Source organism: Hemitrygon akajei, chromosome 5 (assembly GCF_048418815.1).
Source record: "Hemitrygon akajei chromosome 5, sHemAka1.3, whole genome shotgun sequence".
In the NCBI taxonomy this organism is placed as follows: Eukaryota; Metazoa; Chordata; class Chondrichthyes; order Myliobatiformes; family Dasyatidae; genus Hemitrygon; species Hemitrygon akajei.
The window spans coordinates 197,763,855-197,789,630 of record NC_133128.1 but is presented as its reverse complement, the minus strand read 5'-3'; the positions used below and the strand labels follow the sequence as shown (position 1 = coordinate 197,789,630).

The following is a 25,776-nucleotide window of genomic DNA, read 5'->3' as shown; positions in this document are numbered from 1 at the left end:
TAGTGTGCAAACTTAAAGCACACGGTATTGGGGGTGTGGTATTGATGTGGATAGAGAATTGGTTGGCAGACAGGAAGCAAAGAGTGGGAGTAAATGGGACCTTTTCAGAATGGCAGGCAGTGACTAGTGGGGTACTGCAAGGCTCAGTGCTGGGACCCCAGTTGTTTACAATATAAATGATTTCGACGAGGGAATTAAATGCAGCATCTCCAAGTTTGTGGATGACACGAAGCTGGACAGCGGTGTTAGCTGTGAGGAGGATGCTAATTGGATGCAGGGTGACTTGGATAGGTTAGGTGAGTGGGCAGATTCATGGCAGATGCCGTTTAATGTGGATAAATGTGAGGTTATCCACTTGGTTGCAAGAACAGGAAAACATTATTATCTGAACGGTGGCTGATTAGGAAAAGGGGAGATGCAACGAAACCTGGGTGTCATTGTACACCAGTCATTGAAGGTGGGCATGCAGGTACAGCAGGCGGTGAAAAAGGAAAATGGTATGTTGGCATTCATAGCAAAAGGATTTGAGTACAGGAGCAGGGAGGTTCTACTGCAGTTGTACAAGGCCTTGGTGAGACCGCACCTAGAATATTGTGTGCAGTTTTGGTCCCCTAATCTGAGGAAAGACATTCTTGCCATAGAGGGAGTACAGAGAAGGTTCACCAGATTGATTCCTGGGATGGCAGGACTTTCATATGAAGAAAGACTGGATCGACTAGGCTTATACTCACTGGAATTTAGAAGATTGAGGGGGGATCTTATTGAAATGTATAAAATTCTAAAGGGATTGGACAGGCTAGATGCAGGAAGATTTTCCGATGTTGGGAAGTCCAGAACGAGGGGTCATAGTTTAAGGATAAAAGGGAAGCCTTTTAGGACCGAGATGAGGAAAAACTTCTTCACACAGTGAGTGGTGAACCTGTGGAATTCTCTGCCACAGGAAACAGCTGAGGCAGGTTCATTGGCTATATTTAAGAGGAAGTTAGATATGGCCCTTGTGGCTAAAGGGATCAGGGGGTATGGAGAGAAAGCAGGTACAGGGTTCTGAGTTGGACGATTAGCCCTGATCATACTGAATGGCGGTGCAGGCTCGAAGGGCCGAATGGCCTACTCCTGCACCTATTTTCTATGTTTCTATGACTCAATAATGAAAGGGTGTAGGTAAAAGATGAAATGCAACAATTTCAGAACAGAGTGAGCTGAGACAACCTTTGCATAAACAGTTAAGATGTATTTATTTTATTATTATTTATTTAGTGATTCTGCATGGTAACAGGTCCTTTCAGCTCAATGAGCCTGCACTGACCATGCACCCATGTGACCAATTCACCTCTAACCAGAGCACCTGGAGAAACATACAAACTCCTTGCAGACAGTGGCATGAATTCAACCTGTGTCACTGGTACTGTAATAGTGTTAAAATGTTTAATAAACTCTGAGAATTAGCAAGTAGCAGAATTCATGCTGCCACACGGGTTGAGGATAAGTTCAAGTCACTTTTATTGTTATTTCGACCATAATTGCTGGTACAGTACACAGTAAAAATGAGACAAAATTTTTCATGACCATGGTGTTACATGACGCGGTACAAAAACTAGACTGAACTACACAAAAAAAGTCAACAACAGGTGGTTCCGGTGACGTCATCGTCGAGAATGGCAGCTTAAGTCACAAGCTCCTCCGGAAAAACACGTATTAAGCCCCATTAAATATGAACTGAAAAGAAGGGCAAGAATGGGGAGAAGAAATGGAAATTTAAAAAGTGACACTGCGGAGCCTGCGTCCGAGCGGAGTGCAGCGGGCAGGTTTCCGACCCAACCGCGTGCTAGCGAGGCGGCCGCCGGGCCTCGTTCAGGCGAAGTGGCGAATATCTTCGAAATCCTGAAAGAAATAATGGATGTCCAGAAAGATATAAAGCAGTAGCTCTGTGACATTAAGGCAGAGCTCGCCAGCATTAATCAAAAAATAGCGGTGGCAGAGACTCGAATTGAGAAGGTGGAAGATCGCGTTCAAAACGTGGAACAGATACTGAGCAAGACAATAAAAATAATACATCACCAAGAAGGTAAACTGCTTGACCTGGAGGGAAGATCACAGCAGAAAAATATCAGAATCTACAACGTTCCCGAAGGAGCGGAGGGCTGGTCTATGACGGAGTTTGTCGAAAAGTTACTGCGGGACGCGCTGGATCTTCCCTCGGTTATGGAGTTGGAAGTCGAGAGAGCCCACCGCGCATTTGTTCTGAAACCTACCCAGGATAGAAAGCCACGCTGAATAATAATTAATTCCTGCGGTACAACACCAAGGCACAGATTCTACAAAGGGCCTGGGGTAAGAAGAGAGTGTTTTACGATGATAAATTAATATATTTCGACCAAGATTACCCCCCGCGGTCCTGCAGAAATGCAAAGAATACTCTGAAGTAAAGCGAGTACTAAAGCAAAACAAGATTAGATTTCAAACTCCGTACCCTGCTAAACTTCGAATGTTTTATGACAATGGGACGCGGTTGTACCAGACAGTGGAAGAGGCGACTACAGACATGAAGGCCAGAGGGTTGCCCGTTAGCGTCACCAAAACAAGGGAAAGCCTGACTGAGGAATTATCCCGCTCCGCTTGGGAAATAGTGCAAGAATCGAGAAGGCAGGAGACGGGAGGAGGCCGAGAGAAATATATCAGGAAGACACCGGGAGTTTCTCAAAGAGAGTCTTCACCCCCTTCAGAAGAGCCATAAGGTTTCACTAACTTTAAAAATGTTGAGAAGCTAAATGGAAGCAAAAGTACACGGTGATATACCTATCTCGAGAAATACTTATTATAATGTGGATTTTATATTACTTAGTTGTTATTCTTTATTCTCTCACTCCTTTTCCCACACCAAAATGAGAATATATATATATGTGTATGCATGTGTGTATATATGTATGTATATATATATATGTATATGTGTATATATATGTGTGTGTGTGTATATATATATATATATACACACATACATACATATATATATATATATGTATATGTGTGTGTATATGTAGGAGTACACAGGGAAATCTTTTCTGTGTAATGGATTTGTTCACTGACTTTTATGAATACTGCAGTGGGGGCCCTCAACTCACAAGTAGGAGGGGTTATCCCCCACAGCTAGACATTTCCTCTATCTCAACGCAGGGTCATCTACTAGAGACCTCAGCCTTGGAATCACACATTCGTTGTCATTTTTGTTGTTAATTGCGTTTCTTGGTTCTTATTTGTTCAGGGAGTAGATCGATTAAGTTTTATTCTAATTTCAATGGTACATTGACAGATAAATACAGATGGCTAAGGATAAGGTAAAATTCATTTCTTTTAATGTCAATGGGCTATTAAATCCAATCAAACGTAAGAGAATTTTATCCAATTTGGAACAATTTGATTCATACTGGGAAAATGGTTTAACTACATAATGCCTCAAAGGCCTGATCTTATTCTCACAAATCAATGAATCTGTTGTAAAAAAAAAGATCACTCCCTACTTGTACATAGTTCTTTACTTTTGCTTGTTTTTTCTTTCCACTCTTTTCTATAAGTGTATACCTCAGATAAATACTTTGTGGAGATTTGTGATATATATGATTATATGATATATATGTACAATGTCTGAAATGCATCTTATGGAAATGTTTGATGATGAACTTCAATAAAAAAAATTACCAAAAAAACAACAAAGAAAGCTACACTAGACTACAGACCTACACAGGACTGCATAAAGTGCACAAAAACAGTGCAGGCAGTACAATAAATAATACACAGGAAAATAGGGCAAGGTGTCAGTCCAGGCTTTGGGTATTGAGGAGTCTGATAGCTTGGGGGAAGGAACTGTTACATAGTCTGGTCGTGAGAGCCCGAATGCTACGGAGCCTTTTCCCAGATGGCGAGAGGGAGAAGAGATTGTATGAGGGGTGCATGGGGTCCTTCATAATGCTGTTCCCTTTGTGTATGTGGCGTGTAGCGTAAATGTCCGTGATGGCGGCAAGAGAGACCCTGATGATCTTCTCAGCTGACCTCACTATCCACTCTAGGGTTTTGCGATCCAAGATGGTACAATTTCAAAACCAGGCAGTGATGCAGCTGCTCAGGATGCTCTCAGTACAACCCCTATAGAATGTGATGAGGATGGGGAGTGGGAGGTGGACTTTCCTCAGCCTTCGCAGAAAGTAGAGACACTGCTGGGCTTTCTTTGCTATGGAGCTGGTGTTGAGGGACCAGGTGAGATTCTCCGTCAGGTGAACACCAAGAAACTTGGTGCTCTTTACGATCTCTACCGAGGAGCCGTCGATGTTCAGCGGGGAGTGGTCACTCCGTGCCCTCCTGAAGTCAACAGCCATCTCTTTTGTTCACATTAAGAGACAGGTTGTTGGCTCTGCACCAGTCCGTTAGCCGCTGCACCTCCTGTCTGTAAGCTGACTCGTCATTCTTGCTAATGAGACCCACCACGGTCGTGTCATCGGCGAACTAGATGATATGGTTTGAGCTGTGTGTTGCAGCACAGTCGTGGGTCAGCAGAGTGAACAGCAGTGGACTGAGCTCACAGCCCTGGGGAGCCCCCATGCTCAGTGTGATGGTGTTGAAGATACTGCTGCCGATCCGGACTGACTGAGGTCTCCCAGTCAGGAAGTCTAGGATCCAGTTGCATAGGGAGGTGTTCAGGCCCAGTAGGCTCAGCTTTCCAGTCAGTTTCTGAGGGATGATTGTGTTGAATGCTGAACTGAAGTCTATGAACAGCATCTGAAGATATGTGTCTTTTTTTGTCCAGGTGGGTTAGGGCCAGGTGGAGGGTGGTGGCAATGGTGTCATCTGTTGAGCGGTTGGGCTGGTACGCAAACTGCACAGGGGGTCCAGTGAGGGTGGCAGCAGGGTCATGATATGCCTCATGATGGATGTAAGTGCAACAGGACGGTAATCATTTAGGCAGGACACTGAAGACTTCTTCGGCACGGGGACAATGGTGGCAGCCTTGAAACACGTTGGAACGGTGGCGCTGCTTGGAGATGTTGAAGATGTCAGTGAGAACATCTGCTAACTGGTCTGCACATCCTTTGAGCCCTCTACCAGGGATGTTGTCTGGTCCAGCAGCCTTCCGTGGGTTGACCCCGCACAGGGTTCTTCTCACATCGACCACGGTGAGACACAGCACCTGGTCATTTGTAGGAGGGGTGGACTTCCTCGCCACCACGTCATTTTCCGCCTCAAACTGGGCGTAGAAGTTATTCAGCGCATCTGGGAGGGAGGCATCACCTGCACAGTCAGGTGATGTTGTCCTGTAATTGGTGATGTCCTGGATGCCCTTCCACATGCGCTGCATTAGAACTATATGCTCAATTACAACTATATGCTCAAATGAAGGGGACGTGCCAACACAATTTGGTTGAGGTGAGCAATTTTAGGCTCTGTATATGAGAAAGGATGTGCTTGCTCTGGAAAGTGTCCAGAGGAGGTTCACAAAATTATCGCAGATTCAACATATGGGCAGTGTTTGATGCCTCAGTGCTTGTGCTCGATAGAGTGCATAAGGATGTGTGTGTGTGGGGTGGGGGGGGGGTTCCTGATTGAAACCTTCTAGATACACCTGTGTCAGGATACTGTTCATTGACTGTAGCTCAGCATTTAATATCATTCCCACAATCCTGATTGAGAAGTTACAGAACCTGGGCCTCTGTACCACCCTCTGTATTTTGATCCTCAAACCACAGCCTCTGCGGACTGGTGATAACATATCTTCTTCTCTGACGGTCAACATTGGTGCACCTCGGGTGTGTGCTTTACCCACTGCTCTACTCTCTATTCACATGACTGTGGTTAGGCATAGCTCAAATACCATCTAACAATCTGCTGACGATACAACCATTGGTGGTTGAATCTCAGGTGGTGACAAGAGGGCGTTACAGGAGTAAGATATGCCAACTAGTGGAATGGTGTTGCAGCAACAACCTGGCACTCAACATCAGTGAGACGAAAGAGCTGATTGTGAACTTCAGGAAAGGTGTAACGAAGGAACACATACCAAACCTCATAGAGGGATCAGAAGTGGAGAGAGTGAGCAGCTTCAAGTTCCTGGGTGTCAAGATCTCTGAGGATCTAACCTGGTCCCAACACATTGGTGTAGTCATAAAGAAGGCAAGACAGCGGCTATAATTTATTAGGAGTTTGAAGCGATTTGGCATGTCAACAAATGCACTCAAAAACTTCTATAGAGGTACCATGGAGAGCATTCTGACAGGCTGCATCACTGTCTGGTATGGAGGGGCTACTGCACAGGGCTGAAAGATGCTGCAGAAGGTTGTAGATCTAGTCAGCTCCATCTTGGGCACTAGCCTACAAATTACCCAGGACATCTTTAGGGAGCGCTGTCTCAGAAAGGCAGCGTCCATTATTAAAGACCTCCAGCACCCAGGGCATGCCCTTTTCTCACTGCTTCCATCAGGTAGGAGCTACAGAAGCCTGAAGGCACACACTCAGCGATTCAGGAACAGCTTCTTCCCCTCTACCATCCGATTCCTGAATGGGCTTTGAAGCTTTGGACACTACAGGCCGTCCCCAGGTTATGAACGAGTTCCGTTCCTGAGTCCATCTTTAAGTTGGATTTGTACAGAAGTCAGAACAAGTACATCTGGTATTATTTAGCATCAGTCAAACACTTGTCTTAGTATATAGTATATATTTTACCTTTCTATGCATATAAAACACTTAAGAAACGTATATATTCCTATAATTAAACCACTGCACTGCTTAGTAATAATTGTAGCTTTCATTGGGGCAGGGCCTATCACATGCTCCATTATTCTCACTTTATCATTTAAAATTGTTCCGATTGTTGACTGACTGTAGCCTAATGCTTTTCCAATAACCGATGATGCTTCACCTTTTTCCGATTGCTTTATTATTTCCACTTTTTATTTTCAATCATGATTGCTTCCCATCAATGGAACAGAAACTCTGCGGGCGGTGGGTCCCGACCTCCGCCAGCTCCCAAGGTCCACTGGGTCCTAAGGACCACTGCACTGAGACAGGTTAGATGGGACAAGTGGGGGCTGTGCTGGGTTTGGGTATTTGATCCTCCACAATATTCCGTGTGGGAAGTTAAACTGGAGGTGGCAGTGTTTTTTCTTAACGAGGTTGAGTTGCTGGCTCGACATCAATCCGGCGCGCTCGGGAGCGGTCTATCACTGGATTAAGCTCGGGAACCTCTGTTCTTGAGCCTTGCGCTGATCTCACTGCGTCACCAGCTAACCGGAAAAGGTGGGGGAGCGGGGTCAGGGTGAATCTTGCTAAGAAAAATTTAAGCCAAGTACAAAATTACACACTCAACACAGTGTCAACGGCAACAACTTAAAATGGCGGATGGCATTCTCCTTCCTCGGTTCATAAGTACGAGTTGTTCGTAAGTCGGACGTTTGTAACTTGGGGACTGCCTGTACCTCACTTTTTTAATATACGGTATTTCTGTTTTTGCACATTTTTAAAGAATCTATTCAATATATGTAATTGATTTACTTGTTTATTATTATGTTTTTTTTTCCTCTCTCTCTGCTAGATTATGTATTGCATTGAACTGCTGCTACTAAGTTAACAAATTTCATGTCACACGCTGGTGATATTGACTCTGATTCTGATACTAGGAGACATGGATGGAGTAGATATGGAGAGGATGTTTCCATTAATAGAAGATTCTGGTACCAGAGAGCACAGCCTCAGAATAGAGAGAGAAGAAGCAATTTTGTGAGCGCATGGGTGGTGTATCTGTGGATCCATTGCTATAGATGGCTATGAAGGCCAAGTTTGTAGATATATTTAAGACAGAATTTGATAGGTAACTATCAACGTTCATTGATAAGAACGTTAATAGTTACGGGGGAGATAGCAGGAGAACGGGAATGAAAATATTAACCATGATTGAATGACAGAGCAGACTCATTAGACCAAACTCCTATGTGAGTGAATGTGTTGTAACTTTTGCACATCTGTTTGCATTGAGGTAAACGAACTTATCAAAACTCACTAAAGTACAGCAGATATGTATTCAACATGATTATGATTTTAAGTTTCTTGAGCATGATGAGGTACTAAAGATTTTTTTCCTGCATGTAGGTAATTTATGTACTATTATTAGAAAGCAAGGTGAAGCAATTTTAGGTTGTTTAATTGTTATTTTAGCCATGTTCTAATTGATATCTGTCTACAGATTTTGATGTATGAATTGAGTTAATAGGACAAATGTTTTCTCCCAGGTCCTTCACTATTTAGTTGGTTTGAAGCCTGCAGATTTGACTAGACATTTACTGCCTTGCATCTTGCATGCAGCACTGTTGAAGATTAAGGAAGAAGGTGAATATAGATTTGATATTATGACATTACAGGAATATATGTAATTGCTTGTGAGTGGGAAAATACAGAATTCCATTAATTGTTGATCTAACTAGTTTACTGATTACCTTAATTAGCTATTTGCTGTTAACAGAACTTTGTACATTGTTTTGTCATTGTGCTTCCAGTCTGAATAATCCTACTATTTTGTTTCCCACCTTCAGAGTCTGTTGAAGATATCCCATCTGTAAAGAAATTAATTCAGCAGATCATTACTCAAGCTGGCAAATTATTAAGATACTCAAACCCTGACATCAAAAAATTGGAAGTAAGTTTTGTTAATTCTCTCTTGAACTAAAAGTGCCTTTCAAAAATTGAGAAATGTAACTATGTGATACATTTTTTTAGGAAATAATTAGTCAAATAATATCTGCAGAAGCTATTATTGCAAGATCACGATCACTCCAAGCCAAATTTGGAATTAAGAAACATGAGAAGGACAATGAACATGTGGAATTGGAAAGGTAAATGTTGTGGTATATTGTTATGTTATCCATTTTCCAACTGGTAACTGATAATTTGATTTAATATGCTGAACGTTTCATTGATTTTGTAAATCAGAGATGGGCAGTGAATATTTTTGTGTAATTTATGAGAGTAAGCTAAATAAATAGAAAATTTTTAATAAAGTATTTACTGTTATGTACAGTAAGTAACCTGAGGTAATCATCTAAGAATATCGTATTCCTTGGGTTTATTTTTTACAGTTGGTCTCAGTACCAGGGACCCAGCTGACCTTGAGTGCTGAGTGTGTGGAATTGCATGTCCTCCGCATGACAATGTGGATTTCGCTGAAGGGTCTGCAGGTTTATTTCTACTACCCAAGTGCACGACCATGCATTTTCCAACATTGTATTTCATTTGCCTCTTTCTTGCCCATTCTCCTAATCTGTCTAAGACCTTCTGCATCCTACCTGTTTCTTCAACACTACCTGCCTCTCCAGCAATCTTCATATCATCTACAAACTTGGCAACAAAGCCATCTATTCCATCATTTAAATCATTTATATACAGCATAAAAAGAAGTGGTCCCAACACCGACCCCTGCAGTACACCACCACTAGTCACTGGCAGCCAACCAAAAAAGGATTCTTTTATTCCCACTTGCTGCTTCCTACGAATCAGCCATTGTTCTAACCGTGTTAGTAACTTCCCTGTAAGACCATGGGCTCTTAACTTGGTAAGCAGCCTCGTGTGGCACCTTGTCAAAGGTCTTCTGAAAGTCCAAATATACATCCACTGCATCCCTCTTATCTATACTACTTGTAATCCCCTCAAAGAATTCCAACAGTTTCATCAGGCACGATTTTCCCTGAAAGAAACCATGCTGACTTTGTACTGTGTACTGTTTTGTCCTGTGTCACCAAGTACTCCATCGCCTCATCCTTAACAATTGACTCCAACATCTTCCCAACCACTGAGGTCAGGCTAACTGGTCTATAATTTTCGTTTTGCTGCCTTCTTGCTCTCTTAAAGAGTGAAGTAACATTTGTAATTTTCCAGTCCTCTGGATCTTTCAAAAATCCAATGATTTTTGAAAGATCATTTCTAATGCCACCATGATCTCTGATGCTACCTCTTTCAGAACCCTAAGGTGCAGTTCCCCTGGTCCGGGTGACTTACGTACCTTTAGGTCTTTCAGCTTTTTGAGCACCTTCTCTCTTGTAACAGTAACTGCACCCACTTCTCTTCCTTCACACACTACAACATAAGGCACACTGCTGATGTCTTCCACAGTGAAGACTGATGCAAAGTACTCATTTAGTTCATCAGCCATCTCCTTGCCCCTGTTATTATTTCTCCTGCCTCATTTTCTAGTGGCCCTATATCCACTCTCATTTATCTTTTCTTCGTAACATACTTGAAAAATCTTTTACTATCCACTTCGATATTATTTGCTAGCTTGCTTTCATATTTCACCTTTTCTCTTCTAATGATTTTTTAGTTGCTCTCTGTATGTTTTTAAAAGCTTCCCAATCCTCTATCTTCCCACTAATTTTTGCTTTGTATGCCCTTTCTTTTGCTTTTACAATAGCTTTGACTTCACTTGTTGGCCACGGATGTAGTATTTTACCATTTGAGTATTTCTTCATTTCTTCATTGTCCTGCATCTTCCTCATTTTTCCCCAGAAACGCACATTATTGCTGCTCTGCTGACATCCCTGCCAGCAGCTCCTTCCAATTTACTTTGGCCAACTCTTTTCTCATATCACTGTAATTTCCCTTACACCATAGAAATACTGCTACATCAGACTTTACTTTCTCCCTATCAAATTTCAAGTTGAATACAATCATATCTAAAAGGCCTGAACAGATCAGATATGGCAGTTATTTCCCATGGTAGGGGAGTCTAGGACAAGAGGGCACAACTTCAGAATTGAAGAACTTCCATTTAGAACAGAGATGTGGAGAAATTACTTTAGTCAGAGGGTGATAAATCTGTCGAATTTGTTGCCACAAGCGGCTGTGGAGGCCAAGTCATTGGGTGTATTTAAGGCAGAGATAGATAAGTTCTTTTTAGTCAGGGCATCAAAGGGTATGAGGAGAAGGCAGGGATGTGGGGATGACTAGAAGAATTGGATAAGCCCATGATTGAATGGCACAGCAGGCTTGATGGGCCGAATAGCCTACTTCTGCTCCTTTATTTTATAGTCTTATGTTCTTATATTGTGATCACTGATTCCTGGGCATTCTTTTACCTTAAGCTCCCTATTCGCTTCCAGATCATTGCATAACACCCAATCCAGTATAGATGATCCCTAGTAAGCTCAACGACTAACTGTTCCAAAAAGTAACTCAACAAAGTTACTCTCTTTAGATCCATTAACAACCTGATTTTCCCAATCGATCTGCATGTTAAAATCTCCTATGACTACCATAGGATTGCCCTTTTGACTCACCATGTTTGCAAATGATACGAAGATTGAGAGAGGGGTAGGGAGTGTTGAGGAAACAAGTAGACTTCAGAAGGACTTACAGATTAGGAGAATGAGCAAGAGAGTGGCAAATAGAATAGAAATCTACAGCACATTACAAGCCCTTCAGCCCACAATGTTGTGCTGACCATGTAACCTACTTTAGAAACTGCCTAGAATTTTCCTACTGCATAGCCCTCTAATGAAATACAATCTTGGAAATTGCATGGTCATGCACTTTAGTCAAAGAAATAAATGTGCAGACTATTTTCTAAATGGGGAGAAAATCCAAAAATCTGAGATGCAAAGGGACTTGGGCATCCTTGTGCAGAACACCATAAACGTTTACTTGCAGGTTGAATTGGTGGATAGGAAGGCAACTGCAATGTTAGCATTCACTTCAAGAGGTCTAGAATACAAGAGCAGGGATGTGATGCTGAGGTTTTATAAGGCACTGGTGAGGCCTCAACTAGAGTATTGTGAACAGTTTAGGACTCTTCATTTAAGAAGAGATGTGCTAGCATTGGAGAGGGTTCAAAGGATGATTCTGGGAATGATACAGTATCATACGAGGAACATTTGATGGCTCTGGGTCTGTACATGCTGGAATTTAGAAAGATGATGGGAAATCTTATTGAAACCTTTTGAATGCTGAAAAGCCTAGATGGCATGCGCTGCTGAGGACCTGTGACTCCGCCTTCAGATCAGGCGACAAGGCAGCCCTAACGACAGCAAGGGCCAAACTGTCCCGAGCCATCAGAGAGGCAAAGCGTGCACATGCTCAGTGAATCCATAGCCACTTCCAGGACAGCAGCGACACACGGTGCATGTGGAAGGGCATTCAGGACATCAACTACAGGACAATGTCACCTGACTGTGTGGGTGATGCCTCCCTCCCAGATGTATTGAATAACTTCTACGCTCGTTTTGAGGCGGAAAATGACGTGGCGGCGAGGAAGTCCACCCCTCCTCCGAATGACCAGGTGCTGTGCCTCACCGTGGCCGACGTGAGAAGAGCCCTGTGCAGGATCAACCCACGGAAGGCTGCTGGACCAGACAATGTTCCTGGTAGAGTGCTTAGAGGATGTGCAGACCAGCTAGCAGATGTTCTCACTGACATCTTCAACATCCCCCTGAGCAGCAGCACCGTTCCAACGTGCTTCAAGGCCGCCACCATCGTCCCCGTGCCGAAGAAGTCTTCAGTGTCCTGCCTCAATGACTACTGCCCCGTTAAACTCACATCCATCATCATGAATTGTTTCGAGAAGCTCGTCATGAGGCACATCAAGACCCTGCTGCCCCCCTCACTAGACCCCCTGCAGTTTGCATACCATCCCAACCACTCAACAAACGACGCCATTACCATCACCCACCATCTGGCCTTAACCCACCTGGACAAAAAAGAGATGTACGTTCGAATGCTGTTCATAAACTTCAGTTCAGCATTCAAATCAATCATCCCTCAGAAACTGATTGGAAAGTTGAGCCTACTGGGCCTGAACATCTCCCTCTGCAACTGGATCCTAGACTTCCTGACTGGGAGACCTCAGTCAGTCCAGATCGGAGGCAGCATCTCCAACACCATCACACTGAGCAAGGGGGCCCCCAGGGTTGTGTGCTCAGTCCTCTGCTGACCCATGACTGTGCTGTAACACACAGCTTGAACCACATCATCAAGTTCGCCGATGACACGACCATGGTGGGTCTCATCAGCAAGAACGACAAGTCAGCTTACAGAGAGGAGGTCCAGCAGCTAACGGACGGGTGCAGAGCCAATGAAGGACAGCCTCAGAGTAGAGAGTGTCCATTTAAATAATAGTTTCAGTGAAATTTCTTTAGCAAGAGAGTGGTAAATTTGTGGAAGTTTATTACCACAGACATCTGTGGAGGCCAGATCGTTGGATGTATTGAGGTAGAGCTTGATAGGTTCTTGACTGGACACAGCATCAAAGGTTGTGGGGAGAAGGCCTAGGAATGGGGCTGAGGAGGGGATAAAAGGATTAACCATGATTTAATGGCCGAGTAGACTCAATGGGCCAAATGGCCTAATTCTGCTCCTATGTCTTGTGGTCTTTTGGTCTTTTATAAACCTATTCCTACACCTATTTTGACCACCTCTCTGCTTGCACTGTCTCTGTCCAGGACATCAGAGATATTCTCCTTCAAAAAATAAAGGGTTTCTCTTCCTCCACTATTGTTGCTACCCTTGCATGCATCTCCTCCATTTTCCAAACATCGGTGCTTTCCCTATCTTCCCACTGCCTTAGCAGGGATAGAGTTCCTCTTGACCTCACAAAAATTGCTGGAGGAACTCAGCTGGCCAGGCATCATCTATGGAAAAACTTGGATTTCCTCCAGCATTTTGTGTGCGTTGCTTGGATTTTCACCATCTACAGATTTTTTTGTGTTCATATTCCTCTTGATCTCACCTGTCACCCATGAGCCCTCACATCCAACATATCATTCTCCACAACTTCCACCATCTGCAACGGTGTCCTACCACCAAACACATCTTTACCTACACATGCACGTGCACACAATCATGCACACGCACATGATCACACACACACGCACTTGCGCATATACTCACCCTCACTCACACGTCCCCCCCCCCCACACACACTCACTCACAATCTCCCTGTGTCACAGGGATTGCTCTCCCTCCATGTTTTCTTGTCCATTCATCACTGTCCCACTCATCTCCCTCCTGACACATTCCTGCAAGCAACAAAAATGCTACGCCTGTCTATTCAGCTCCTGCCTTCTTTCCACTCAGGACCCCAAACTGTCCTTCCAATTGAGTAACACTTTCCCTGCAAAACTGTGTATCTGGTGTTTCTGAAGTGGCCTCCTCTATATTGGTGAGACCCGATGTAAATTGGGGCACCACTTTGTCGAGTACCTCCGCACCATCTGCCAAAAGCGGAATTTCCCAGTGACTAGCCGTTTTAACTCCTGTCCCCATTCTTGTTCCTACATTGTTTTGCCATGATGAGGCCACTCTCAGGGCAGAGGAGCAACATGTCATATTTTGTTTAGATGGCCTCCAACCTGTCGGTATGAATATCAATTTCTCCTTCCAGTATTTTTGCCTCTCGTCTCTTATCTCTTCCTACCTGCCTAACACCTCCCCTTGGGTCCCCTCCTCCTTCACTTCCTCCTATGGTGCACTCTCTTTTCCTAACAGATCCCTTCCTCCCAGCCCTTTACCTTTCCCACTTGCCTGGCTTCACCTATCAACTTCCAGCTATACTCCTTCCCCTCCCCATCTTTTTATTCCAGTGTGTTCCCCCTTTCCAGTCCTGATAATGGTCTCAGCCCAAAATGTCAACTGCTGATTCTTTTCCTTGGATGCTGCCAGATCTGCTGAGTTCCTCTAGCATTTTGTGTGTGTTGCTCATGATAGGAAACTTGGTGATTCACCATCTTAATTTTTTTTAGGTTTGTGAGCTGTCTTTTAGACCAGCCAGAAGTGCTTGTTAATGGAGCAGGACGAGGCCCTACAGGGAACGTCATTTACAAATTATTTGTTAATGCACAGAGGGTAAGAATAAACTGAAATTGTGTATCTAGATTTGATTCTGAAATTATTTAATGAATGATCTTTAAACATGGAATGAAGTATTTAGTGAAGAAATGGAATACTGCATTTTTAAACACTATTCTTAACAGAAACACATTAACTGGCTTTTGAAAGCATCTTTTTAACTTACTGGAAGGGAAATTCACATATGTTGCAACTTGGGTGTTACATTTCATTTTTACAATAATGTTCTGTGCAACACTCCTTGGACAATGTCACTTGAACTGTTCAACCTTTCAAAAAATCAGGTGCCTAGTTTGTCTGGTACCATGCCATACAGCAAGGTCAAATTATCTTTCTCCCTGCCTGTGTCAATTGTTCTTTCAAGGCAAGGTAAGGTTTTAGGGAGGGATCAATTTCCCGTTTTAAAAAAATTGAACAGTTGGTTTAATTTTGACATTAAAACAACAGTCATGAGAAATTCATAATATTCACTATTTGTAAAGTGTTGTACAGGGATTTTAAACAAAAGTAGCCTCACAAGTACATAGATACACATTCTGCCCTTAGCTAAATGGACAGTAGTTCCACTGAATACAAACATTTTCAATTGTAAAGAATAATATTCCCCTACTTTTTAAAAGGAACAAAATGTGGTTAGTTGTTCAAGTGGCTGCTCTGTGTCAGAGTTGTACAGATTAAGAATTGAAGCAAATATTCTGCCATTGTCTTCATATGTTGAAGTACATTTGGAATTTAAGTAATCCTACATCTAGTCGTATTGCTGTTCCTGCTCTTCATTATAGGTGTTCTTTTGTTCTCTATTCTTTATATATCTGGAGAACAAAACCAACTTGTTTTACCAAGAGAAATGCAACTGTATGTGGATGGTAAAGTGCATGTCCTGTATTGTAACTACCATTAGACAAGGAGAGCCTTAGAAAGCGAGTCCTAAAGTTCATGTTTCTGGTGTAAGTAAGGTCCAATGCTAGCAATGTGAATAAACTTCAAACTAAAAAATGCTACATTTGAAAGATTAACTATTCAGTGATAAATAATAATGAAAACTGCAACATGTGTATACTAATCGGCACGTTACTTCTGAGTTGACAAGATGTGCATTTTTTCTTGTTGATCAACAGCTTGTTCACTTCAATGGGTTCCACTGTATAACCATAGAAATTGGATGTGTACAGATACATACCCAGGATCTTTAAACATGATGCCCAAATGTAACAATGGGCAGTTTGGAAAATAGTTTCTTAGTAAAGGTCTGCATCTGAATAAGTTGGTGTTTTTATTATAACTATTAGGGTTTATTCCCCTTTTATAAATTTAACAAAAAAGCAAATAGTATATTTAATCTGTTAATAAGAAGGCAGATCACATTATTGCATTGAATGAAGATGGTAGGTTGTCCAAATATTCATTAATGTAAAATGTTATCAGAAATATAGTATTGTAGCGGTGTGCTACACGCAGCGCTGAAATAACGACAGGTAGTCGGTGAGCTGCAGTTGCAAAAGAGATTTATTCAAACTTCGCAGCCGTGCTTTAAAGCCTTCCTGATCCCGCCCTCCCTGGGCGGGAATACTGTAGGGGGCGCATATTCACAGTCCCATCCCGCGTGCGGGCTTTTCCCCTTGCTGGTGAAGCAGACTTGGTGCCCTCTTTGGGACCGGCCTCAATGCCAGTGCGTGCCACTTTGTGAGCCGGTTCGAGTGTGCTGGGAAGTGGGTCGCCACATAACCACCCCCCTCCCCCCAGAACCGGCGATACACCCCCCAATGTCCTCAGTCTGGGTCGGTCCCTGTTTGGGAGGTCTGCCTCTGCGCCATGGTGCCTGAATCTCGACCGGCTGTGCAGGTCGGGTTCTGCCCATGCTATGAAGTGGGTATGGGGGCCAGGTTACCGAGCCTCTCTGTCCAGGACTGCTATGGGTTCTTCCTTTTGCCCCCTTGGGACTGGTATGAACTCCCCTGGGACGACCAGGGGTGCGCCGTACACCAACTCGACCAACGAGGTGTGCAGATCCTCTTTGGGCACCGTGCGGATTCCGAGCAGGACCCAGGGAAGCTCATCCACCCAGTTGGGCCCTTTGAGGCGGGCCATGAGAGCCAACTTCAGGTGACGGTGGAAACGCTCCACTAGTCCGTTGGACTGTGGGTGGTAGGCAGTTGTGTGGTGCAGCTGTGTCCCCAAAAGGCTGGCCACAGCTGACCACAGGCTGGAGGTGAACTGGGCGCCTCTGTCGGAGGTAATGTGGGCTGGTACACCAAAATGAGATACCCAGGTTGCAATCAGTGCTCGGGTGCAAGATTCGGAGCTGGTGTCGGTGAGCGGGACCGCCTCTGGCCATCTTGTGAACCGGTCCACGATAGTCAGGAGGTGCCGCGCTCCTCGCGACACTGGCAGGGGGCCCCACAATATCCACATGAATGTGGTTGAAACGCCGGCGGATGGGGTGGAACTGCTGCAGCAGGGCTTTGGTGTGCCGCTGCACCTTAGCTGTTTGGCAGTGCATGCACATTTTGGCCCATTCACTGACCTGCTTGTGGAATCTGTGCTAAACGAACCTGTTGGCTACCATCCGGACGGTTGACCTGATGTTGTGAATGGAGTTGAAAATGCACCGCCGCCAGGCTGCCGGGACGACGGGGCGGGGCTGGCCGGTGGTGACATCACAGAGTAGGGTCCTCTCACCTGGGCCTACGGGGAGGTCCTGGAGCTGCAAACCGGAGACTGCGGTTCTGTAACTAGGGATCTCCTCGTCTGCCTGCTGCGCCTCCACCAGCGCTTCATAGTCTACCCCCTGGGACAGGGCTTGGATATTAGGTCTGGAGAGAGCGTCCGCCACGATATTGTCCTTTCCCGAGACATGCCGGACATCCGTCGTGTATTCGGAAATGTAGGACAGATGTCGCTGCTGGCGGGACGATTATGGGTCGGATGCTTTCCTGAACGCAAAGATAAGAGGTTTGTGGTCCGTGAATGCGGTGAAGGGCCTACCTTCTAAGAAGTACCTGAAATGCCGGATTGCCAGGTATAGCGCCAGCAGTTCCCGGTCAAAAGCACTGTATTTGAGCTTGGGTGGTTGTAGGTGTTCGCTGAAAAACGCCAGGGGTTGCCAGCGACCCTCAATGAGTTGTTCCAGCACTCCACCGACTGCCGTGTTAGATGCGTCCACTGTGAGGGCGGTAGGGACGTCCGTTCTGGGGTGGACTAGCATCGTGGCGTTTGCCTTGGCTTCTTTGGTTTTAATGAAAGCGGTGGCGGACTCCTCGTCCCAGGTAATGTCCTTACCCTTAGCCGATATCAGGGCGAACAGGGGGGCGCATGATTCGGGCTGCTGAAGGGAGGAAGTGTTGCTAGAAATTCACCATACCCACGAATTCCTGAAGGCCTTTGATTGTGTTGGGTTGGGGGAAGTGGCGGACCGCGTCTACCTTGGCGGGCAGAGGGGTTGCCCCGTCTTTAGTAATCCTGTGGCCCAGGAAGTCGATGGTGTCGAGCCCGAACTGGCATTTGGCCGGGTTGATTGTTAGGACAGATTCTCCTGACGACTACTGCTGGCTATGAGGATGTCGTCCAAATAGATGAAAGCGAAGTCCAGGTCGCATCCCACCGCGTCCATTAACCGCTGAAATGTCTGTCTGGCATTCTTTAGGCCGAACGGCATGCAGAGGAACTTGAAAAGGCCAAATGGGGTGATGATGAGTGCCGTTTTGGGGACGTCGTCTGGATGCATCGGGATTTGATGGTATCCCCAGACGAGGTCTACCTTGGAGAACATCCGTGCGCTATGCAGGTTTGCTGCAAAGTCCTGAATGTGTGGCACAGGGTAGCGGTCCGGTGTTGTAGCCTCGTTCAGCCTGCAGTAGTCGCCGCATGGTCTTCAGCCCCCTGTTGCCTTGGGCACCATGTGCAGGGGGGAGGCCCATGGGCTGTCGGACCGCTGTATGATCCCCAATTCCTCCATCTTCTTGGAACTCCTTCTTTGCCAGTAGGAGCTTGTCCGGGGGAAGCCTTCGAGCACGGGCGTGTAGGGGTGGTTCTTGTGTCGGGATGTGGTGCTGTACGCCGTGTCTGGGTATGGCTGCCGTGAACCAATGGGAAATCCGCCAGGACTCTGGTGAAGTCGTTGTTGGACAGCGTGATGGAGTCTAGGTGTGGGGCCGGCAACTGGGCTTCACCCAGGGAGAACGTTTGAAAGGTCTCAGCGTGGACCAGTCTCTTCCTTGGCAGGTCAACCAGTAGGCTGTGAGCTCGCAAATAATCCGCCCCCAGGAGCGGTTGGGCTACGGCGGCCAGTGTGAAGTCCCATGTGAACCGGCTGGAGCCGAACTGTAGCCGCACCGTACGGGTGCCGTAGGTCCTTACTGTGCTGCCGTTCGCGGCCCTCAGGGTGGGACCCAGTTCTCTGTTGTGGGTGTCGTAACTTGTCGGAGGTAAGACGCTGATCTCGGCTCTGGTGTCGACCAAAAAGCGGCGTCCGGACTGCTTGTCCCAGACATACAGGAGGCTATCCCGATGGCCAGCCGCCGTAGCCATCAGCGGCAGCTGGCCCTGGCGTTTCCCGGGAACTTGCAGGGTGGGCTACAGCGGCGGGCTTCTGTGCCCCACCACTGGTGGTAGAAGCACCATTGTTCGTTAGTCTCCTCACCCCTGCCTCTGGGGTTAGTGGGCTCTGAGGCCGGGCCTGGTCTGGTCTGCTGCTGGGAGCGTGGCCTGGTGATCTGTGCGACGGATGCCCCACTCTCCTTGGCTTTCTACAGCACATCTGCGCGGGCCGCCACCTTCCGGGGGTCGCTGAAATCCGCGTCGGACAGCAGCAGGCGTATTTCCTCGGGCAGCTGCTCCAGGAACACCTGCTCAAACATGAGGCAGGGCTTGTGTCCTCCGGCCAGGGATAGCATCTCGTTCATCAAAGCCAACGGTGGCCTGTCTCCCAAACCATCCAGGTGCAGAAAGTGGGCAGCTCACTCGCGCCGTGAGAGTCCGAAGGTCCTTATGAGCAGGGGTTTGAATTCTGTGTATTTGCCGTCCTCCGGGGGCGACTGTATGAACTCCTCAACCTGGGCGGCTGTCTCCTGGTCGAGGTGAGCTCACCACGTAGTAGTAACGTGTGGCATCTGAGGTTATCTGCCGAATGTGGAATTGGGCTTCTGCTTGCTGAAACCATAGATGAGGTCGCAGCGTCCAGAAGCTTGGCAGTTTTAACAAAACTGCATGAACAGATGCGGTGTCGTTCATCTCCGGTCCAAATATCATTTGGGCCGTCGGGGTCACCAATTGTAGCGGTGTGCTACACGCAGCGCTGAAATAACGACACGTAGTCAGTGAGCTGCAGTTGCAAAAGAGATTTATTCAAACTTCGCGGCCTCGCTGTAAAGCCTTCCTGATCCCGCCCGGGGAGGGCAGGAATGCTGCAGGGGGCGCATATTCACAGTCCCGTCCCGCGCGCGGGCTTTTCCCCTTGCTGGTGAAGCAGGCTTGGCGCCCTCTTTGGGACCGGCCTCGATGCCGGCGCGTGCCACTTTGTGAGCCGGTTCAAGTGCGCTGGGAAGTGGGTCGCCACAGTATGTTTATTTTGGAGAACTGACTCCGTAGTCCACTGGGTAAATGATACATTACTCAGGACTTTTGTAATTCTGGCGGGTAAATTGCCTGTTGCTTTACTGCATTTTCAGCCTACAGACTGGGCCTTGTAAAAGTATTCAGTCCCCAGCCCTTTGTTCACATAAATAAGTATTACAACCAGAGATATTGATAAATTTAACTGAGGATTTTTATTTTGAATCACGTGCTCCTTTTTTGCAGTATACAGCCTAAAAAAACTGCAAATTGTAAAGCATGAAAAAGTAACAATTCAAAAACTGAAATGTCAGCAGTTCAAAAGTATTCATCCCCCTTTGCTCAGTACTTAGTTAAACCACCTCGTAGATTATTACAGCTAGTAGTCTTTTTGGATAAATCTGTAAACTTTGCTCAATGTAATAGAGCTAGATTTACCCATTCCTTGCAAAATTGTTCAAGCGGTGCTAGGTTAGTTGGGGAGCGGCAGAGGACAGCAATCTTGATGTCTGCCAGGTCTTGCCAGGTTTAAGGTCAGGACTCTGGGCCACTGAAGGACATCACTTTTCTTCATTTGAAACCAACCCTTGGTTGCTTTGGCAGTGTGCTTTGGATCATTGTCCTGCTGAAAGACAAACTTCCTCCCCAGTTCAGCAGTATACATCATCCCATCGCTTCTGACCAGATTTCTGAAAAGCATGCACATAGCATCATGCTACCTCCACCATACTTTACAGTAGGGATGGTGTTACCTGGCTGTTGCACAGGGGAATTAAGGGTTATGGGGAAAAGGCAGGTAGGTGGAGATGAGTCCATGGTCAGATCAACCATGATTGAATGGTGCAGCATGCTCGACGGGCCAGATGGCCTTCTCCTATTTCTTACGGTTCTATGTTCTTATGTTCGGTATTAGATTTCCGCCATTCAGACCAAATAGTGTTGAGCCTTCCACATCTTAATAGTATGTCCCAAGTGATGGTAGCATCATGCTATGGGGATGCTTTTCTGCAGCAGGGACTGGAAATCTGGTGATGATTGATGAGAAGAGAGAGAGAGAGCCGGGTTAAAATTTGATGGCCTCTGCCCAGAAAGCTTAAACTGGGGAGGAAGTTTGTCTTTCAGCAGGACAATGATCCAAAGCACACTGCCAGAGCAACCATGGAATTGCTTCAAATGAAGAAAATTGATGTCCTTGAGTAGCCCAGTCAGAGTCCTGACTTTAAATCTAACATCTCTGCAAAGACCTCAAGATTGTTGTTCACCGGCATTCCCCAACTAACCTAGCACAACTTGAGCAATTTTGTAAGAAGGAATGGGCAAATCTTGTGTCACATTGTGCAAAGCTAATAGAGACTGCTGGTTGTAATAGCTTTGAGATATTGTTCAACCAAGTATTGAGCAAAGGGATGGATACTTTTGAACTACTGACATTTCAGTTCTTGAAATTTTAGTTTTTCATGCTTTACAATATTCACTGTATTTTTTTGGGGGGAGAAAAAGGAGCATGTGATTCACATAAAAACTCAGTTAAATTGATCAAAATCCTTGGTTGTAATACAAGGGTTGGGGGATGAATACTTTTTCAGGGCACTGTATATAGTAACTGATGATGAATAACTTGTATAAATAATAATTTTAATCATGTTATTAAATAACTATGTTTTGGTGTTTTGTATTTCCTTGAGGTATTTTGACCTTTTGGCCATCTGATTTGATTTTTCCTTTCATCATTGATTTTTTCCTAATACGACTTTTATTTCACCCCTTCTCAAGCTTTCTGAATCTACTGAAGAGGTAACAACCAACTGTTCTCTTCCAGCACCCTTCATGTCATGCCTCATGTAGATGCACATTTCGTTTTGGGAGAATGCATAAATGGTAGCCATGTAGCATTCGTTCCAGTTTGATTTCTTTGATTTCTATTTGTTAATATGACCCATCTGCTTTAATGGATCAGGCTATTTGGATAATATTTATAATTACAGAAATTATTTCCCCATGAGCTTAAATACTATTGAAATGGAACCATTCATATTCTAATCCAGTTACAATTTTTCCTTTGACTTTCATACTGCTCACTCACTGTTTAGCATTTGAATTTGTTTAGAATGTTCATTCAAACTTCATTTGGGGGAGAAAAACGTACATTTTAAAAACAGCCAATCTGGAATTGGAGCATGGTAGCTTTTTCAAAGATAGAGATTTTTTTTAAATCCAGGGCTGCCTAAACAAAGTAATTTTATCAATATCAATTCTAGCATCTACATGTTTGGCTAATTTCATATCCAGCTGCCAATTCTGTACCTATAATTCTTGTTTTGAGTTCTTTTTGTAAATAAAAGCTATCATTGTCAATGCTAGTAAATCAGTTGCAAATACTAGCCAGGCTTTTTTGATGATTGGTGTGTAAAAAATCTCTTCTATTTTCAAGGCCCCAACTCTGAATCCAGTTGATGATGAACCCATAAAGCAAAGTTCTTCTGATGAGCACAGATCAAGTCCAGGAGCAGCATCAGAATTTCCTCTGCCAACTGGACGAGAAATAATTCTTCGGACAACTGTACCTCGCCCTGCACCATACTCGAGATCTTTACCACAACGCATGTACTGTGTTTTGTTAAAAGATGAATTCCGTCTAGCTGGTGCATTTTCATCTGACACGTCATTCTTCTAATATAAATTGATAATGTAATTAAAATATGATCATTCACAACTACTTTTGTGTCATTCCTACATTTTACACACTTTAGTAAATAAACATGCTTTAGCTGAAGTTGCTAAGTTCCTCAAAATTAATCTAGTACTTCATTAATATTCAAGGACATATACACACTAGCAGTGATTCTGGTAAAATTTCACAAAAGAAAGAATTTGGCAAAAGCAGAAATGTTTAAACAGTGTTTCAAAACAAAAGTAACTGTAGTTATATATGATAAAATGTAAAATGTTACTTGTAAAATTAACTCTGTATTGAATATGTCTGACAGTTATTACTTCATTGAATGGTCTGCTGAGTGCAAGACAAAACTTACTACAGTCCTGGAGAGAGTTTGGAATGGCCACAAAAGATCCCAGCTTGTACCTTGTATTCAACGTTAGTATAAGTTTTCTGATGTAGGTGCTTCAAATGTTTTTTTTATTGCATCAATAAATCATACAAATTACAAATAGTATTGTCAAAAATGTGGTTACAATTCAGTAATAGCAAAAATGTATTGCCTCTGCAGAGCAGAATTATTTGTTATTTTAATTTACAAAAACAATATTTGTTTTTTCAACAATTGAGTAGCCATAGAGCCCAAGTTGAGGCTCTGACTACCTTGAGTTTGATGAAAAATAAACCTCTACTTGCATCCACAGCAAGAACACCACAAATGAAGAAGGTAAGTTGCAGTGAATTTTTGGCTACTCAGACTCTTTTTAACAATGTGTAATCACAATGTATTTGTTATCCATTGCAACATTCATGTTGCTCACAAAAAATTTGTTCTCTTTCACTATATTGCCTACCCCCCTTGGAAGTTTTCATCTTCTATTATTTTTACAATATTGAATCTCAGTGGATTTAATTTGGCTTTTTTGGCACTGATCAACAGAAAAGAATCCTTTGTGTCGAAGTGAAAACAAATTTTTACAAATTGGTCTAAATTTATTCCAATTATTAAACAGAAAATAATTCATTGCATAATTACTTACCCCCTTCAAGTCAGTATTTAGCAGAAGCACCTTTGGCAGTAATTACAGCTTGAGTCTGGATAGATCTCCATCAGCTTTGCTCATCTGAACACTGCAAATTTTCCCTATTCTTCTTTACAAAACTGCTCAAGCTCTATCAGATTGCATTAGGATCGTGAGTGAAAAGCCCTTTTCAAGTCCAGCCACAAATTCTCAGTTGGATTGAGGTCTGGATTATGAATTGGTCACACCAATTTTGTTGTTTTTAAGCCACTCCTGTGTAGCTTTGGCTTTGTGGTTGGGGTCATTGTCTTGTTAGAAAACAAATCTCCCAAGTCACAGTTCTCTTGCAGACTGTATCAGGTTTTCCTCCAGGATTTCCCTGTATCTTGCTACATTCATTTTGCCTTCTGCGTTCACAAGTTTTCAGGGCCTGCTGCAGTGAAGCATCCCCACAGCATAATGCGGCCACCAACATGCTTCACAGTAGGGATGGTGTGTTTTTGATGATTTGCAGTATTTGCCTTATGCCAAAGATGGCCTTTAGTGTGATGGCCAAAAAGCTCAATTTTGGTTTCATCAGACCATAGACCACCTTCCCACTGACTTCAGAGTTTCCCCACATGCCTTCTGGCAAACTTGAGCTGAGATTACATGAGTTTTTTTTAACTTTACCACTCTCCCACCTCAGCCACTGAAATTTGTTACTCCTCCAGAGTTGTCATGGGTCTTGTGGTGGCCTCCCTCACCAGTCCCCTTCTTGCACTTTCACTCAGTTTTGAGGATGGCCTGCACTCAGCAGATTTAGAGCTGTGCCATATTCTTTAAATTTCTTGATGACTCATACTCCAAGAGATATTCAGTGACTTGGAAATTTTCTTGTATCTATCTCTTGACTTGTGCTTTTCAATAACCTTTTCCTGGAGTTGCTTGGAGTGTTTTTTTTTCATCATGGTGTAGTTTTTGCCAGGATACTGACCAGCTGTTGAACTTTACAGATACAGGTGTATTTTTACTACAGTCAATTGAAACAGCTTGACTGCACATAGGAGGCCAAAAACAGATCTATATTTAATTAGTTATGTGACTTCTAAAACCAGTTGGCTACACCAGTGATCATTTGGTGTTAGTACTTTTGTAATCATTTTTTGTTTTATATTTGCAATTAATTTAGTTCACTTTGTAGAGACCTGTTTTCACTTTGACACGAAAGAGTTTTTCTGTTGATCAGTGTCATAAAAGCCAAATGAAATCCACTTTGATTCAATGTTGTAAAACAATAAAATATGAAAACTTACAAGGGGGTGAATATTTTTTATAGGCACTGTAATTGTTGTATAAAGGATGACTGGAGACTTATCCTGACTGGAGAGCCTTTAGCAAAGATGAAAGGTGGAAAGTAGATGGTTTGTTGCAGTTATGTTTAGTGTGTGAGGGAGTAACATTAGCACTACCAGGAAGAGTAGGGAAGCACAAATTCAGCCTGACCTGCATATTATCAGGGAAGTGAGAGCAGAAAATTGTACAAATTCTGAAAGAGATATTCAAATTTTCTTAAGCTACTGAAAAATGTTACTTACTCAAATGGCAGCAGTGGGTAAGCCAGACAATCAGAATTCAGTTGAGCCTAATACAAGTGGCAGTGAAATTATTGCAATAAACCACAGTGAAGAATTAATCTGCACC

General features: G+C 44.1%; 1 protein-coding gene across 1 annotated transcript in view; it reads left to right on the top strand.

Moving 5' to 3' along the window:
- rab3gap1 (RAB3 GTPase activating protein subunit 1) overlaps positions 1–23,583 on the top strand; it is a gene marked incomplete at its 5' end in the record, with an annotated part of 120,748 nt that extends 97,165 nt beyond the window's left edge. The window contains 6 exons of the mRNA XM_073044527.1: positions 8,268–8,364; positions 8,568–8,671; positions 8,752–8,867; positions 14,760–14,862; positions 22,189–22,209; positions 22,847–23,583. Of these exons, the coding sequence (XP_072900628.1) occupies positions 8,268–8,364; positions 8,568–8,671; positions 8,752–8,867; positions 14,760–14,862; positions 22,189–22,209; positions 22,847–23,089 (684 nt within the window). The remainder of the gene's footprint in view (positions 1–8,267; positions 8,365–8,567; positions 8,672–8,751; positions 8,868–14,759; positions 14,863–22,188; positions 22,210–22,846) is intronic.
- Positions 23,584–25,776: the final 2,193 nt, after the last annotated feature.